At 30.7% G+C, this 15835-nt stretch overlaps 1 protein-coding gene across 1 annotated transcript; it reads left to right on the plus strand.

The window, feature by feature from the left end:
* Positions 1 to 41: 41 nt before the first annotated feature.
* LOC139522520 (uncharacterized) lies at positions 42 to 15342 on the plus strand. Its single transcript, XM_071316005.1, has 7 exons — positions 42 to 351; positions 1762 to 1887; positions 8499 to 8529; positions 10093 to 10169; positions 11146 to 11170; positions 12051 to 12124; positions 13707 to 15342. Exons 1-7 carry the CDS (start codon positions 96 to 98, stop codon positions 13757 to 13759), a joined length of 642 nt encoding a protein of 213 aa, XP_071172106.1. The 5' UTR covers positions 42 to 95; the 3' UTR covers positions 13760 to 15342.
* Positions 15343 to 15835: the final 493 nt, after the last annotated feature.

Genomic DNA, 15835 nt, shown 5'->3' on the forward strand with positions numbered 1-15835 from the left:
TATATCACAAATTGTATAACATGAAAAAGCTGTTATCTATTAATTGCACATACTCTTTTCAAGGAAAGCCTATACCACCATCATATATTTACGTTATGTGCAAAAGCACGACCGCAATAGTAATATTGAAGCTGATTGAAAATGGAATGGGGGCCGATGACTTGTACATACAGTATTCGGTAGGAGGACAAAATATGACATCAATAAAATTACACATTATTGACACAATGCATCATATGGAATATACAGTAACTGGATTGTATCCGGGAAAACATTATAACTTTTCTATCCTTGTTTCTAACCCGTTCGGAGAGACACGATCGAGTCAAGTGGAATGTGAAACTGACACGTGTAAGTTTGTTGTTTATATGAGTTAGTAAATGTGTTTAATTATTTTTTTAAAAGATTTTACATTTTTAAATTTCAAAAATAGTGCCTGATTACGTACACGCACATTACGACATAAATAACCAATTTAAATAAATACAAGAAATTATATAACGTTTTCAGTTGTTGTTACTGGAATCTTTCTACTCTTTTTTATTGTTTACATTTGATATTAAATGCACATATTTTATCAATACATTTTTTTAAATTGCCATATAATTTTGAGGTTTAGCTAGCCATAAGATCAGATTCAACTTACCATTTCTTTCCTAAAATCTCCTGTGTCAAGGTAGGAATATGACATTTGTTATCAAATAGTCCGTTTTTGTTTTTCTTTCACCTCCGTGTTTCTCTTATACATGTTATAGGTGATGTGTTCCCTTTGTTTTTGTTCGGAACCCGGGTGTGTTTTTTCTGTTTCGATTTATGACTTTTGAACAGCGGTCCACTACTATTGCCGTTATTTTTTTTTAATGGGCTGACTACTACGTGCTGCCATGCATTATCATTGATATGGTCATATTTATAAAATAACTGTTTACAAAACTTTTGAATTATTGAAACGCTAAGGCTTTTCTTCCTCAGGAACAGATAACCTTAGCTGTAATTGGCAAAACTTTTAGGAATTTAAGTACTCAATGCTCTTCAACTTCGTACTTTATCTGGCCTTTTTAACTTTAGGATTCGAGCGTCACTGATGAGTCTTTAGTAGACGAAACGCGCGTCTGACGTAAATACAAAATTTAATCCTGGTATCTATGATGAGTTTATTTAAAAATTGAATTTAAAAAATGAAGAGGTTATAGTTTCGTTACTATGTTACTATGAATTTCTTACAGCAATTAGAGTAAAGAACAAATACGTTCCGTAACATTGATACAACAATTGAAAAAACTAAAATTCGTTATAAAAGCACATCATTGTTTTTAGTTTGTTTTGTACAGTGAATAAACAAATAGCTAATGTGTATTGCTACGACAATTTAAAATTTCTTAAAAAACTTTAAGATAAATGGCTTCCAATTTTTACATTATTCATTTAGTTATTCACAAATCAAAACTTGTAAATGCTGTAATAAAATTTACGTGACCTATTAAACATGTTAAAGTTTTAAACTGAAAAGATACTTACATGTAAAGCAGTTATTCTGTTTGTAAATTTCTTAATAAAGACAGAAAATGGTCGATCATGGTTTAATTTTCGAATTCTCAAAAATTGCACATCAAACATGTATACCTTAAAGGCATTTACTTATACAACACAAATCTGTTATGCACACGACATTCCGATGTACAGATTCAATATATTAGAGCAATAATAGCATATTTAATTTACCTTCCAACTATGAGTATTTCGTCGAAATTTTATTCATAGCATCTTTTGGACAAGATATGCACCAATTCAAAGAAGACAACAGTGGTATGTTCAATGCAGGAATCGCATCTTTAGTCATTGGGTTATTATTCTTTGTCGCATCTACAATTTTTATCTTCCACAAACGTAAGTAATTCTAAAGCGATTTATATGATATTTTTTTGCAATAATTGTGTATCAATGGTTCTGATTGGATGACAGTACGCATAACACCGGTACCTCCTGGTCTGTAACTAAGGAAGCCGATTATCTATCTTCGCTACGCGTCGCCCAGGTAAAACTAATTGTATAATAATAAAACTACCGATGGACGTCTGCAAAGCTGAAAATACAAAACAGTTACCTCTTAGGTGTTTACATATTCACAATGAAATTACACGTACCTACTTTTTCATTCAAACATATTAAAATGCAGGCTTAGAAAAGAAATTAAAAAAAAATTTGGTTCATAGATTCTGAAGTGTCCGTCATTTCTGCTTCTATTAATTGATCATTTGTTACACCAAGGTTTAACATTTCCCAATTATTCACTGGAATTGTGTTCAGGCGGTTCTTTGCATGAAACAAAAATGTCCAGTTGTTAATGTTGTTGTGTTTACTCTTATGTACAATCTCCATTATACATTGTAAGAGTGCACGACGACATGATTGTAAACAAACGTTTTACAGACGTTGATCTTTGTTCCATTAACTGCTTCCATTCTTTTATACAGTTACTATTCATATTTCAATAAACTTTGTACTTACCGGTTGATTTACGTTTATATACATATAGATATAGAGTTGATTTTTATCGTTTAGTTTTATCTTAATAATTTGCCCCCGCTGACCTATATATAAAAGAGGAAGACAGTTCCTTGATTGCATTATATAAGAAACTAACAACACCCCTATTACAACAGATATACCATTAGTTTTATAATTAGTAAAATGGGGCGAAATATACCAGAGGGACATTAAAACTCATAGATAGAAAATAAACTGACAACGCCATGGTTCACAAGGTTAAAGAAAAACAGATAAATAATAGTACACATAAAAAACATAGAAAGCTAAAGACTTAGCAGCACGAACCCCATCAAAAACTGTGGGTTATTTCAGGTGCCCTGGCCAGGTTGACAGATCCTGCCCTACACGTGGAAGCCGTCGTGTTGCTTATGTTTTTAAAATGTTTTTAGATAGTCTACTACGGTAGGTCACATTCGTGGAAACGGAACGGGATTGTAGTAACGACATTAGGAACATATCCGATATCAACTGCGAAAAGGACATTCTTTAAAGATCAACCAATTCGTGATGGAGTCCGTAAAATTTACGACGGAATGATTTCAAATTTACCATTAGATATATAAGATTATATATTGAATTACTTTAATATTTACCTTATAATATCTAAATATATTTAGAATAATTTTCGTAACCAAAGGTGCCGGCGAATTTTTATAGTCTCAAATCTGATGCAGACAATTACTTGTCATACTTTGTGCGATTGAAAGCTTGTCATTTCTAGACATATGTCTACAGTGGTGGCCATACTTTGATTTCAAGCTGTCTCTTCGTTAATATTGTCACGTGATAACATAAACTTTCATCTCGTTTTTAATATGTAACCTTATTCTCAAAATTGATATTACATCAATAATATAACTGTAATTGCAATTGTTAGTACTTACAACATTTAATATCTAACTTTAACTTTACCGTAGATCTGCCTCTTCTCTTTTGGTCTTTTCTGTCAAGAGCTCCTTGCCATAAAAGCGGGAGGTTTGGCATGCCACAAAACAAGGTTTAACCCACCATTTCTTATTAAAATGTCCTGTACCAAGTCAAGAAAAATTGCCATTGTTATATTACAGTTCGGTTCTGTGTGTGTTACATGTAAACGTTGTCTTGTCTTATATTTGATGTGTTTCCCTTAGTTTTAGTTTATATCCCGGATTTTTTTTTCAATCGATTTATGAATTTCGAACAGCGGTATACTACCGTTGCCTTTATTAACGTGTTTAAAGGGGAATTCCGCGATTTTTTACTTATCATCTAATTATGTTCATCTTCACATAAAAAACACATTTGCAAAGTTTTAAATTTATATTCCTTCTAATAACGGAGAAAATCAAGTATTTGTAACTTTTTTGGTTGAATTCTCGAGTGGGTCGTGACGTATTAGCCCGATTTATTGAATTCTGGGAAAAAATAAAATCTGTTTAACTCTTATAGCTTATCGACAATATACGTAATTAAAAGCGCACAGCTGACGAATGGTCGAAGTTATAAACCACAATATAAGAATGAACGAAAGTGAATATGCATATATATACCGTTTTGTATTGATTGAATTAAACTCCTATAAAATTATCTCTAGTAAATGTTTTTGAATAAATTTAATTAATTATTGTTGAGATTTTTTTCATAAAATATTTATTGAACATTTTTACTGATATTGAACTGAAAATATCTCAGTTCTATTTACCGTTATTGTTTTGATAATCATTTCAATGCAACTAATGTGTGAGCAGAGTGTGTATATTATTTTGTAAAGGTCACTGTATATTTCTCGGCTTGAGGTCAATTCGTTTACCTTGTAGCTATTTAGCCGCAGGTGTGAGTTCAAGCGTACACAGGTATGAATGTTGTTATTTGGAAAGGATAAACAGAAAGGATTAGAAAGAGTATGCTGTATTTAATACACTAAGATTTAATACACGATGAGAATAAAGATACAATAATTAAATTGTGTAAATTAATTGAAAATAAAATTCAGATTCATAATTCCGAAAGTGTATAAAAATAAAAGGAAACAATTTTGGATTACTTTCTTAGCGGGCAATTGGCGTAAAGATTCAAATATGATAAGATAAGATAAAGATAAATAATAGTTTATTAAAGTGTCACATATTGATCTACATTAAAATACATAAAAACGTTAACATCATAAAAAAAGGATCAATATCCAGCCTATAAAGACTTACGAGACACTGTATATACAAATAAAAGCTATAACACAGGTATAAATGTTGTTATTTGGAAAGGATAAATAGAAAGGATTAGAGTATATGCTGTCATGATGTTAATACACTAAGATTAAATACACGATGAGAATAAAGATACAATAATTAAATTGTGTAAATTAATTGAAAATAAAATTCAGATTCGTAATTCCGAAAGTGTATAAAAATAAAAGGAAACAATTTTTGATTACTTTCTTAGCGGCAATTGGCGTAAAGATTCAAATATGAAGCAAAAAATAGTAGTTTTAATATTTAATAAAAACTAAATGCAATATTACCCAATTTGATATACCATTGTACATCTGTTTGATATCATTGTCTTTACCGGAATTTCTTAACTTGTATTCAAATCTGGCTGTGTTTAAATGCTAATAAAACTATTGCAATTTTAAAGTTTTTAATTGACAAAAAAATACAACATACAACATGCATAATTTGTTTTTAGTTTCTTTTTAACATTTTATTCTTACATAATTAAATTCATTTGACAATCATTTACACGAACTTTTTGTGAAAAGAATACTAATTATCTAAGCTAAGGCATTATATATCTTTTGAGGATTTTTGAGGATTTTTTTTAAAATTCTATGATAATAGTTGTGCAATGTTGAACATGATAGCCGTCATTAATCCAAATAAGTAATACAGTAGTTGTAATAAAAGTTATACTTTAGTCATGCATTACAGATATTGACGAATTTATAATAGTTCGTTCATACATCGTTGTTCATGAAACAATCATTATTAGTATACATGTAAGTTTCCTGACGTATAAGAGCCATTGAGGATGAGCTCCAGAGAAATCAGACTAGTTGCGTTTCGTTCGTTTGTTTGTTGGGAAAGGAGAGGAAATGCAACCGCTTGTACAGATAAACGACAGAATTACCATACAAGCATTTATAGTCAACACAATCAGAAAGAGTTTCCATCGTTAGACGGGGAATATGAAGGCTTCCAAGAATGAACAAGTGACATGTCTAACTCTGAACAGTTAGAGAACAGACTATCGACATCGAACGCTTGTTCTTGATATTTGAAACTGTATGCATATATATACGTATACGTTTATGATATAGTGATGAGTTCTGACAAAAACTAAATTCCTTCATGGTTATATCTTGCCATACGTTTATATTGGTTTGTAAGGTGATTACTCAAAATCGTTATTTGAAAATCCTGTTTGTGAGATGTAGATTCATTTCAATACAGACATTTCGTCTATATATTTCACAAGTGTATAACACGGAGAAGCTCTGAAGGTTCATTACTCCCATTTTGTTTGGGTGTGAACCATCGATGTTTACAGCAATATCAAGGAATAAGGTGATGATGGTAGAAAGAACTATGGGCGTCATGTGGCAAATATTACATGCATATCGGACAATGAGTTGTCAATCTGTATGAAAAGTTGTCCAATACAACCATATTATTGAGAAGGAATGTTTACATGCTATACTCTCGTACTAGTATTACAGGGTTCTTGTGGCGTTCACCTTAGACACACATCGTTTTAACGATGTTTAAAAAAAGACAGAACCAATTTAATGTCATATTTCCCTATTTTTTAAATATAACTAAAATTCTTTTATCTGACAAGAATATCCCTATTTAGCGAACAAGTAATTTATTCTTTTTTCGGTTATTGAATACCAAGAAAGAAAATAAATCCCGAAATTAATTTGAAACTTTGATACTCAAAAGTTTCCCAGCAAAATATTCACATCCCCTGGGGATAATTAGTGTTCGTCCAGTGGCATATATAACAATTGTGATGACGAATTCCTTCCTTTGTTTGAGAACAATCTTATTGAAATATAAATCTGTGATTTTCCTAGGTCCACAGCTTCAATGAACCAAAGCAAAAGTTATACATCGACCTGTATTTAAATCAAATTGGTTCTCTTCTTCTTTTGGTATACAACTGTAGTCTATCGACATTCGATGATTACATACTGTTGGCATACGTTGGCTAGTCTATTTACAACACTTTTACCCCTATTTATTCAAAATATATGTTTTTTTCTTATGTTCAATGTATACACGTATATATTTTAAATTGCGCTATAGTTCCGTAACTTTATATCCAGTCGTATAAACGAATCGTCGGCAAGTGCGTACATTTTTTTAAATCAATATTTCTGGTCTGTTCCAATCTGTCCTTCACTATTGACAATGACTATATATTACATTTTCCCAAATTCACCCTTGGAAAAAATATTTAAATAGATTTTGATTTCATCAAATCTTATTTTTTGGGTATTATTTATATATTATGAATTATATTCTTTACACCAGAAATGTTATTTATAAACAAGCGTATGAGTTTAGTAATGACAAGTAAGACAGAGTTGTATATTATACATCTGATAGTTCAAAATGGAAAGTTATAAGTTATAAGTTATCAGCCGTGTACACTGATCAATACCTGCAGAAGTGAAACGATGCATGAACTTGCAAGCCCGACAGGAAATCGCTTGAATACCTGGACGTGTCACCTCACACCCCTCACAATACCTTTGGAAGTAATACCTTTAGCCATGCTGGTGATCAGATAAGGGAAGATCAAAATATATTTGAAAAAAGTTTATTACTTTAAAGAATTATGAACAAATTAGATTTTCGAAAACAATTTTCACGGAACACTTATTTATGATTTCAACTTTGACTTTTCACCTAATTCCAATATCAACAGTTTAAAAACAACAGACCATGGTAATTTAAAAAAAGTAAGAATATTTTCCGTATCAAGTTAGTTAGTCGTATTAAACAACCGTACGATTGACAAGATATCGACACGCAATTACGACTACATCGGTTACTGTAGTTTTGTTTCTTTGTGGTTTATAGACATATCGTTTTTATTCATCGGGAAAGAAGACAAGATGGCGGATCTCGGAGAATTGATACTCTAAATTTAAAATCGATGGTGATCGCTTATCTAGCGGAATAAAACTTTAATATCTATGAATTTGAACATTTTTATACAGAATGAACATAATATCAATTTTTGATTTTTTTGCGAAGTTTCCCTTTAAATAAACTTAACTCCATTTATTTCGAAAAAAATATTTGCATACTAGTTCCTATTATGAGCCAGATAGTGACACAATATTTTGGGATTCAAAACAATTAAATCGGTGAACATTTAATTTTTTTTAGTTTTTCTACTCCTTTTTTACTTAAACTCATTTCAACACAATAAGAAAGAACACTTTATTCACGTATTTTCCATTTCACATTCATACATGTGCAATTAATATGATCTTAATATTCAATGTTTTAAACGAGTATATTTCTTACGATCAACGTGTAATTGGAAAATCCCATACTATTGATTTTTTGGTTTTTACTTTAAGAATATAATTCCGTATTCATGCATTTATTTTAAGGTTGTGTTTCATTTATACATGTTATATTGAAGGCTTAATCAACGTTACTTAACTACTTCATATTGAGAGAGTTGGTGCATTATTTGTGTTGTTTAGTATTAAAGTGTATCATTCCTGGTTTATATATTTTCAAGTTTTTTTTAGCCATGACGTTAGCAGTATATTGAGGGCTAAAGATGTTGGCTGTGCAATTATTGTCTTTTACCACTTTTATGTTGTGTTGTAGCACTTCTCATAAAAGTAGATCCAGAAAAGGGCTTTGAATGGAATTAATTTCCTTTGGAAAAAAATTGATTTGATGTTGACGCATTGAAATATTTTCAATGTTATTATATTTCAGGTTTCAGGAAAACCTATACCAAATCATCTAGGTATGTATTATTGAAAATACCCTACAATCTATAACTATGCAAGAAACATGAATATTTGTTTATAAGCATTCAAATAATGCATTGTGTATGTACACATTAAAACAAATTTGGTCTGTGTTACACTTATTAGTTCCAAATTTTAAATAGTTTTTAAATTTATTTGTTTTTTAGAATTTTTTTTAATTTTACTAAAAAGTTAGCAGCCGGTGCGTTTTTCGATATTCTATATTCAATATACAACCGGCGGCTATTCAAAATTTTGTTGAAAATCATAATGACATCTTCAAGCTGTCGTAAATTCTCGTTGTCCTCGAATAAAAACCCTTTTCTAAGTTGTGAATTTGTCTTTATAAATTATACATTTTATTCAATAAAACGACTTCAAAGATCTTTATACAAGATATTCCTTAAAACAAAAAGAAAAAACAGATAACTCTAGAAACATTTATAAATGTAAATAAAAATATTTATGCCAAGCCCAAAAAACAAATATATAGTGAAGACCTACCTGAGACTACTTGAATGAGAATGAGACCCCTGGTCTATCAATGTCCATAAATTTCAATTAAATCATAATATAAATGATGTATTAGAAGGATTTCCAAATATAATGTCATCTTCGATATCTACGGAGGGCTTATTTTTTGTCACTTTTAAGCTACAAATTGTCAAAAATAAATTTTAGGACAAAGGCCACAAGGTAATGTTGACAGCCCCCTCTCTCTCCCAGATTTCCCATTCTTTCTAATATTATGCAGACATTTTGTTAATAGAATGATACAAACGTGACCTGACGGAATTTTGGTACACATCCTGTCTTCCATGTTTACGGAGCGCCAAAATTGCAAGTTGGATATTCAAAATATATATTGAAAACCTACCTGTGACCGCTTAAAAGAGGATACACTTCGTTTGAAAATTAAATAGTTAAGATATCAAACGTTTGGTAATACTAGACTGAACGTGCAGTTTTGATCTGTTCGATTTTTGAAAGTTTACAAAACCAAATCAAAACGAATACAATATTTTCTGAAACATATAATATAGAAGAAGAGTCTTATTTGCTTGATCTACAGGATGAAAAATGATAAATATGATTCTTTAAGTCGAAAAATAAAGCTGTCTTTGAAAAATCTTTGTTTCTCTAAATAAATGATCAACAAGCATCTGACAGTCCGCACGTTGAATAACTAGGCCTCCACCTTTTCAAATTCCTGGGTCTGTACCTGAAAAATGTGTGATTAATTACGTCTTTAATATTTTAATAATTTAATGACCAATCTCTCTCAGAAATATATAAAATAGAAAAAAATCAAGTTCTTACATTATTCTGGACCATATAAATAATACACTTTTATTATTATAAACGATTAAATATATCGGACCATATATGAGACACGTTACAGCAGCCTATCAACACAATAAGTAAGAAAAGTTGTTTGGGAATGATCATACATTTTCCTTAACAGTCAACAGACAATATCATACGATAAATTATGTTTGTTCATATCCTATGAAATATACGTTTGATATTGCAAAAGTGTTTTTGATTTATTGTTTTAGATCCGATGAATATTCCGACCTTCAAGCAAGCAATCCTGCATTTCAAGATCCTTACACTTCGATTCATGATCCCATCGGTGTGTATTCTTATAATCTACTGTAAATTCTGAAATTATTGCGTGCATTAATCATTGCGATTTTGTCATTTCATGTTGTGTCTTCTGTACTTTTATTTGTCTGTTTGTCCTTTTTTAACCATGGCGTTGTCAGTTTTTTGTCTATCTATGAGTTTTGCTCTCCCTCTGGTATCTTTCATCCCTCTTTTAGACTAAAACGCGATATTGAGAAAAATCCTGTTTAATTAATAGGAGAAAAAATTTAAATGCGAGTTTAAATTTTTGCCTTTATAACCCTGTCGCATTTTTCGCAATAATAAAAACATCTCAATAATTTATACATTTACAGTATTAAAATATCTTCTTAACTACTGGAAAAATTGGAATATTTGCCTATTATGATCTCTTATCTTGAATCTACAATAAATGAAATAAACTTTAAATATCAAACGCAAGGATGAGATCTGCTAATTAGTAACAAACTGTTCCTCGGCCCCTTTTAACAGTTAAAGCATCTTAGTAATGATGTGTTTTGGGGGGAATTTTTCATTCGTCTATGTATTAATGTTGAAAACTTAAATACATAGACAGAAAATTCAAATTACAAATAAACTGTAAACAGCACAAATGATCAACAGGGCAACATGCACACATATCCAAATAGGCGGCACAGGCTCTAGCGCGTACATCCTCTAGTTTAAGAGTTATGTATGATTATTGTATCCATGGACTAAGACGTAAAGATATCCGACTGTGTTTTGATCGATGTCCCTAGATTTTGTCTATCGGTATAACTAAGACTGACTATACATTCTGCAAATATTTTAAATTGGCTTCTTGATTTCCTGAGTTTGAATATCGTTTTGTTATTTTTTTACTCTCTTTCCGTGATGTAATAGACACTTGCCGAGATTTTTTTACAATTGTTCTAGATTTGATTTAAAGTTTATCACCACGTATTCCGGTAAAATTGTGAAAATACATTTCTTTTCTTCAGAATCAAGACATCATCAGGAATCTAGGTATGTATAAATATAAGAATATTGTTTGTATTTATTTTGCATGGATGCAAATAACATGCTCGACACTTTGGTTTATGTAATTGTACCTTTTTGGCATCAGAACTAAGCAATAAAACAAGAGTTATATTATGTTAAAAAAAAACGGTGTTTGGTCAATATATACTTGCTTCGCATGTTCAGTATAAATATTCAACAATAAAAGAAAAACGAGTTTTGTGAAAAAATGAGGGAGAAGATACTAACCATGTAATTAAAGTCCTCGAGTCGAACAAAATAAAAATCCAAGACATTGCATGACCAAAATGAAAATTCAACAAACAAACAAACAATTTAACGGAACAGTCCACTAAAAAATAAGTATTGGACAGAACGAGCCTTGCCATTCACCATGTAAACTCGAATTTTCCTCAATTTTACCATCAGGATAAAAAAAAGCTTGATATTCGATGGTTAAACTCCACACATTTTTTTACAGCTCTGGTTAATAGGTTTATTTTATCGGTTCTAATACTTCCCATAAGAGGTATATGCAAAATAATATTGGAACAGTAAAAGTAGGTTACAAGAACCTTTGAGCTTCATTGTGCGGTCCAACATTTTTTTTTACTTCATGAAATCTAATGCATTAACTTCTATAAATACATATGTTAATATTATAAGTAATTTTGACAACAGCTTATTGGTGATAGACATATATACATAATATATACTAGTATATATACATGTATATATTACTCAATCAATGCCCTATGGACTTTTATTGCATGAAATTAGCTAACCAATGAACGGGTATCCATAGTATGGAAAATATGTTGTGGTTTGTTTTTTTTTATTTTTAATTTCCAAATAATATCTATAATTTTTTTAAATATTTTTTAAGTGCTAATACATATGAAGAATGTGGAAATGCTTCTGATGCAGCTGCCTACCAAAACATAGAAAACAAGAAATCTGGTAATCAATTAAATGTTTCTTAGTGCTGCATAAGACCATATAATTAAATACCATTATAATGCAACATCATTTGGTTTGTAACATTCATTGTGATTGGACAACGTTCCTCATTTTCATGTTTAGGCTAGTGATTTGAATCTGATGTTTGCAAATTCAGTTACCTTCTTACAGTTTTATGGTTTGTGTATACTTTTTTCCAATCAAAGTTTAACAAAAATATGAGTTATATAACAAAATGTTTTGTAAACGTCAATAATTCACCAACAAATATTTAATAGTGTTTATATCTTATCATGCAGTCGAATACATTCATTTGAAGATAACATCTGAAAATTAAAGAATCTGAAAAGATTTTAAAACGCTCAAATATCTTAAAATTCTAAGAAAGAGACAATAAGAGACATATACAACAATTAGTAATTTACTCATGAAGGATGTATATTTTGGACAAACCTATCAAATTCAAATAATGTAATATTGACCTGCAACTTAATATTTCAACTCATTTCAAAATCGTATTCATGGAAACTTACATTGGACCTTTAAAAGGAAATGAAGGATTTATATTTTGGACAAACCTATCAAATTCAAATAATGTAATATTGACCTGCAACTTAATATTTCAACTCATTTGAAATCGTATTCATGGAAACTTACATTGGACCTTTAAAAGGAAATGAAGGTGAATATAAAATAAATGCTCTCTGTAACAGGTCTTCATCTCGTCTTGAAGTTTTAAATGAATTTATTGAAAAGTTTAAATCAAAACAGTGCATATAACAGAAATTTATAACGAGGCTATTGTGTATATATGAATCGACAGAAGTTTAGCGATGTTCAAATGTCGTAGATCTAGGAGGATGAAACATTTCAAGGTATCAAAAACAAACCAGAAACACATCGGAAAAGGACCTTAAGAATAGGTTATTTGCCAATTCCCGTCAATTGACCCTGTTATTAGAGATCCCTTTTATGTTGTCTCCCTTATGAGGGACATTAATTTTTATTTACAATGGGGAGCTAGCAGAAAGGGCAAATTTACCTGTGCGTAATGTGAGTAATCTTTAAGGTTTTCAAATATTTTAATTACATTCATTTGTTGTTATTTGTTGGCATGGAACCAGTTTACGATTCACAAAGAAAGGAATTCTTTTAAAAAGTGTGTAATACCAGAATCAAATCGGTAATTGGCAATGGACTAATTAACAATACAATTCAGACGATTTCAAAGTATACATTCTAGCATCTCTTGCATCAGCCGGGGACCTAACGAATTCACACAATACAATTAAGACGATTTATTATACACTCATGTATCTAAAACTATATGATCTCGAAAAAAATGTCACTTTTGAGATGAGACACCAGCCTAAACCAGTCGCCATACATTATGATATAAAAACGATACTTATCCAAAACATAAATAATTAACATTCCGTAGAAAAATTCTATGAACTTAAGTTTGATTTATGTTTGTATGTAAAGATACTAGGACTATGGAAACACTCGCATGATAAAGTAATAAGTTTGAAACGCTTGATTATTTAGATTCAGTATTAGACATGCAATGAAAACATTTCAGGGCACAAAAAGGAAGAGAAGAACCTAGGCATTTACAATAACATGAAGATTTAGACATCTGCTATACTTACCATGAGACGTGATAGTTCTTGTCAATGTACAGTTTTATTTTATATGTAAATATAGGTATATGAATTCCGACATATATGCAAGATACACGTATGTTATAGCCGTTCATTGTAGTCCATCATTTGTCATCGACAAACAATTTCTAAGGGACTATTTCCTGAGTGCATTAAATAATTACCAAATCATGCCAGTTAATTATACATATGCATTCGTTGATCGTTTTAATTTTACACAAAATTACGTTTTTTAGCTCACCTGGCCCAAAGTGCCAAGTGAGCTTTTCTCATCACTTTGCGTCCGTCGTCCGTCGTCGTCCGGCGTCCGTCGTTCGGCGTTCGTCGTCAGTAAACTTTTACAAAAACCTTCTCCTCTGAAACTACTGGGCCAAATTTAACCCAACTTAGCCACAATCATCATTGGGGTATCTATTTTGAAATTGTGTCCAATGACCCGCCAAAATAATCAAGATGGCCGCCATGGCTAAAAATAGAACATAGGGGTAAAATGTATATTTTGGCTTATAACTCTGAAACCAAAGCATTGAGAGCAAATCTGACTGAGGTAAAATTGTTTATTAGATCAAGATCTAGCTGCTCCGAAATTTTCAGATGAATCAGACAATGGATTGTTGGGTTACTGCCCCTGAATTGGTAATTTTAAGGAAATTTTGTCCGTTTTCGATTATTACCTAAACAATTATTATAGATAGAGATAAATTGTAAGCAGCAATTATGTTCAGCAAAGTAAGATCTACAAATAAGTCAACATGATCAAAATGGTCAGTTGACCCCTTAAGGAGTTATTGCAGTCTTTTTTTACCAATTTTTCATAAATTTTTGTTATCTTTTACAAAAATCTTCTCCTCTGGAACTACTGGACCAAATTTACGAAACTTAGCCAAAATCATAATTAGTGTATCTAGTTTAAAAACAGTGTGCAGTGACCCTGCCAATGAACCAAAATGGCCGCCATGGCTAACAATAGAACATAGGGGTAAAATGTAGATTTTGGCTTATAACTCTGAAACCAAAGCATTGAAAGCAAATCTTACCAGGGGTGAACTTGTTTATCTAGTAAATATATATCCGCCCTGAAATTTTCAGATGAATTGGACAACTGGTTGTTGGATTGCTGCCCCCAATTGGTAATTTAAAAAAAAAACAGCCGTTTTTGGTTATTATCTGGAATACTATTATAGATAGAGATAAATTGTAAAAAGCAATAATGTTCAGCAAATTAAGATCTACAAATAAGTCAGACATCACCAAAATGGTCAGTCGACCTCTTAAGGAGTTATTGCCCATTATAGTCATTTTTTAACATTTTTCATTAATTTGGTAAATTTTGGTAAGTTTTTACAAAGTTTTTTCCGCTGTAACTAAAGGGCCAAGTTCATAACAGATAGAGAAAATTGTAAGTAACAAAATTGAACAATAAAATATGATCTACAAACACATCATCATCACCAAAACACAATTTTGTGATGAATCCATCTGTTTCCTTTGTTAAATAAATGCACATAAACCAAGGTGAGCGACACAGGCTCTTAAGAACCTCTAGTTTTTTTGGTTTTTTTTATTGAAAACAGCATATGCTTTTATTATTGCTTGTTTGGATTTACATATGTAACCGGAACATTAATACCTTTGATGCTTTTTATTAGTTATTTTGTTCACACATCTTTGTTTTACCTTTTTTTTTGTTATAACAAACAATGAAAGAAATGAAAATATCTTTTACAGTATAAAAATTTAAACAAGTCAAAACATTTTGCCTTTTGCATCAAATAACAAAGATTTGTATTAACCTGATTATGCAGTATGCACCAGTTAAACAACTACCATAGCAATTCTTTTTAAAACAATGAAAGTAGTACATATCGTATAAGCATTAGTTGACGCTCTTGAGTATTGAAACAAACGAAAAAGGTCATAGACATAAACTTTCAAAATTACTATAGAATTTATAAATCTAAATATTTCTTACATTTTACGTATTCATTATTCACGTGCGGAAATACTCACATAAAGTGTTTGATATTGAATATAAATATCGAACTAA

Source organism: Mytilus edulis, chromosome 5, assembly GCF_963676685.1.
Source record: "Mytilus edulis chromosome 5, xbMytEdul2.2, whole genome shotgun sequence".
In the NCBI taxonomy this organism is placed as follows: domain Eukaryota; kingdom Metazoa; phylum Mollusca; class Bivalvia; order Mytilida; family Mytilidae; genus Mytilus; species Mytilus edulis.